The sequence below is a fragment of the Crassostrea angulata genome, chromosome 3, assembly GCF_025612915.1.
Source record: "Crassostrea angulata isolate pt1a10 chromosome 3, ASM2561291v2, whole genome shotgun sequence".
Lineage (NCBI taxonomy): Eukaryota > Metazoa > Mollusca > Bivalvia > Ostreida > Ostreidae > Magallana > Magallana angulata.
The window spans coordinates 5,392,349-5,395,258 of NC_069113.1; the positions used below are offsets into that span (position 1 = coordinate 5,392,349).

General features: G+C 36.5%; 1 protein-coding gene across 1 annotated transcript; it reads left to right on the forward strand.

The window, feature by feature from the left end:
• The first annotated feature begins 1,118 nt into the window (after positions 1–1,118).
• Positions 1,119–2,314, forward strand: LOC128176257 (rho-related GTP-binding protein RhoJ-like). The gene is made up of 2 exons (XM_052842456.1): positions 1,119–1,401; positions 1,527–2,314. The coding sequence occupies exons 1-2, from the start codon at positions 1,198–1,200 to the stop codon at positions 1,896–1,898; spliced, it is 576 nt and encodes a 191-aa protein (XP_052698416.1). The 5' UTR covers positions 1,119–1,197; the 3' UTR covers positions 1,899–2,314.
• The last annotated feature ends 596 nt before the right edge of the window (positions 2,315–2,910 follow it).

Below are 2,910 nucleotides of genomic sequence, written 5' to 3' on the forward strand. Positions count from 1 at the left end.
CATTAGGTGGACAGTGAAATTGTCTGTAGACACCACGCCTCAAAATTGTTTTCTTCTTAAACGTATACTTGAATATACATGACTTTATTTTAAAAACAAAACAAAGGGTACTCTATGTAACTAAATATTAATAATTTTTGAAGATTAACCAACAAAAATATTATTAATAATTTAATCTTTGTGTCAATGTACTGCTCTGAATTTTACGATTGGAGTAAATTAACATTTAAAAGTTGTTTTTTTCTTCGAATCGATGCCTGACAATAAATATGCAAGGGTACATTTTATGTGCACATTTTTCAAAAACAGAAACACCTGTACAGGTAAACGGTGCACTGAGTTTGTTTACCTGAGTGATAAATTAGGTAACACAGACTGTGGATTCCCCGAAAACAGATCTTGACCCGTTTTCTTAATTTTCTAGATAATCGGTCGATAAAGAAGTTTGACAACAGTAAACGAAAATAAATTCATATCTGCTATGCATGCACGTACAATATCATTTCAGATTTTGGGGGTACTGTGCATGAATATGAAACTATAAAGAAAATTATATGATGCCCGTGTAGAAACATCTATAAAAACTTAATAATAATCGTGTATTTTTCTATATATTTAAACCTGCATAAATCCCCAAGGTTTGAATCATATCATATATATTTTTCATTACGAGACTTACAAATCTTTCAATAAAGTCAAATACAATACTATATGTTTTTTTTCTATAATTTTTGAGTTATGATTTTACATGAACATTTTTAAAAGATATACAAAAATTCTTTATTAGTGTCTGTAAAAAAAATTTGGGGAGAATTTTTACAATATTCCGCTAATGTTGAAACGATGAAAGTAGCATATTGATTGTTTGTTCATCACATACTTCGCATTCTAAATCCGGGATCAAATCAGTATCAGAAAAAATCTTCAGTAGTTTCATCATTAAGCCGAACGTAAACGGAAGTTTTAGAAATGGGACTATCGATAAAATGATAGTAAATACAAACAGTCACACCTCGTTACAAAGGTAAAATTCATACATCCGCGTGAGCTCGCACATGATTGGCTACCAACAAATCCCATGACATAGCAAGCGTTTAAAAACAGCGAGAGCTCATCTATTTATATCACTATTCGATTGACTCCAAGTCAGAATCATACAGATTTTCTGTACAATATATTTTGCTGTGAAGGAATACAATGGTTCACCTAAGCGACATGAAGAAGCCCATTAGTTGTACTGTGATCGGGGACGGGATGGTGGGAAAGACCTGCTTGTCCGAGGTGTTCTCCGGGCAGACCATGCCCCAGGAATACGTATCCACCGTGTTTAACAATTACGCCGGGAAGTCCACGGTGGGAGGGGATAAATATGTTGTCAGCATATTTGATTCAGCGGGAGAGGTAAGCATCAACTGCATAGCCTATTCTTTGAACTAGTTTAATATTCTTACCTTTAACAATTAGAAATTTAAAAAAAATGTGTAAGTAGCAATGTTATTTATTTTGTTCATTTTTTGTCTTTCCAGCACGAGTACACAGAACTGCGGTCCTTCAGTTACAAGGACAGCGAAGTCCTGCTCCTGTGTTTCTCGGTGTCCGATAGAGACTCATTCGAGAGCGTGAAGGATTTCTGGGCCCCTGAAGTCAAAGACTTTCTTGGAAAACGTGTCCCCATTATCGTTGTGGCTACCCAGACGGACACCCGCTCAGACCTTGGGGGAGACGTCAGCACCGAGGAGGGTCAGAGAATGGCCAAAGAGATCGGGGCCGAGCGCTACTTGGAGTGTTCGTGCTCAGACCAGCAGAGTGTACACAGTGTGTTTGAGAACGTTGTGCTCACGGCGCTCAAACAAAGGAAGAGAATGGGAAACATCTTCCGCCGGGTCCTGGGACGATGAACTTTCTGATATGTGACAGTTTTTGGTTCACTTTTTGGACGTACATCCCATGCGTCCGTTTCATAACGCTAACTGCGGGAATATATTACCGGCACCGGTCAAGGACGACAGTGAAGTACCCAGGTAGAAAATACTGATAAGACTTCAGGAATCTTAGGACAATTGGCAACCTTTGGACCGGTTCGGACCAAACCCAGACCAGTGACCTCAAATGACCACGTGTGCTTTGTCGGACTTTCGTTTTGCGCACTCAGTCAAGGCGTGGTTTTTCCAAAGCAGTGTACCAGTTCCTGGTAGAGCGGAGAGAGATATTTCATTTCTATGTAATGTCATGAAGACATTTAAATCAATTATCATAGTCAGGCTGTAGTTTTATGTTCTGGTTTTCAAATAAATGATGCATTTAACGAATCAAATATCTTGTTTTCTACTTTTGATATAAAGTTCTTGTTCGGGGGTGGACTGGATGATAAATAGAGACATTAAAGCATTGAATGCGCCTAGATGACATTGGATACACACGAGATGGCAAACCCTGATATATGAATATTGTTTTTAATACGTTAACGTCGTGAAAGGTGATGACATTTCCACAAAATTTCGATAATTTATGCTTATATAAAGCACAGAAAATTTCTTTTAAAAAGTGATTTTTGTTTCAATTTTTTAAGACAAAAATAATTTTTAATAGCAATTCTTTAATAAAAACTACAAATTTCCACGATGTTTTGAAAATGCTAATCTCCTTAACAGATTGGCCATGTGAAACCAGTTAGACTGTCTTATTACGGAATTAACAATCCCAATGCAATGTATAAATTTAGATAAATCGCTAATCCAATCACCCGTATCAAAGGGAATTGTATCTAAGTCATTGCTATCACAATATTTATTCTCAAATTTTATATCAAAGTCATAATGCCGACAATCATCAAACAGAGTGTTATACTTTAGATATTGTCACGCGCTTTAAAATTTATAGATATCACTTAGAAGACATAATCTTGTGCAG

Coding starts and splice junctions, on each gene's coding strand:
- LOC128176257 (XM_052842456.1), top strand. CDS start 1,198: ATGGTTCACCTAAGCGACATGAAGAAGCCCATTAGTTGTACTGTGATC. Junction 1,402..1,526: donor TATTTGATTCAGCGGGAGAG/GTAAGCATCAAC, acceptor TTGTCTTTCCAG/CACGAGTACACAGAACTGCG.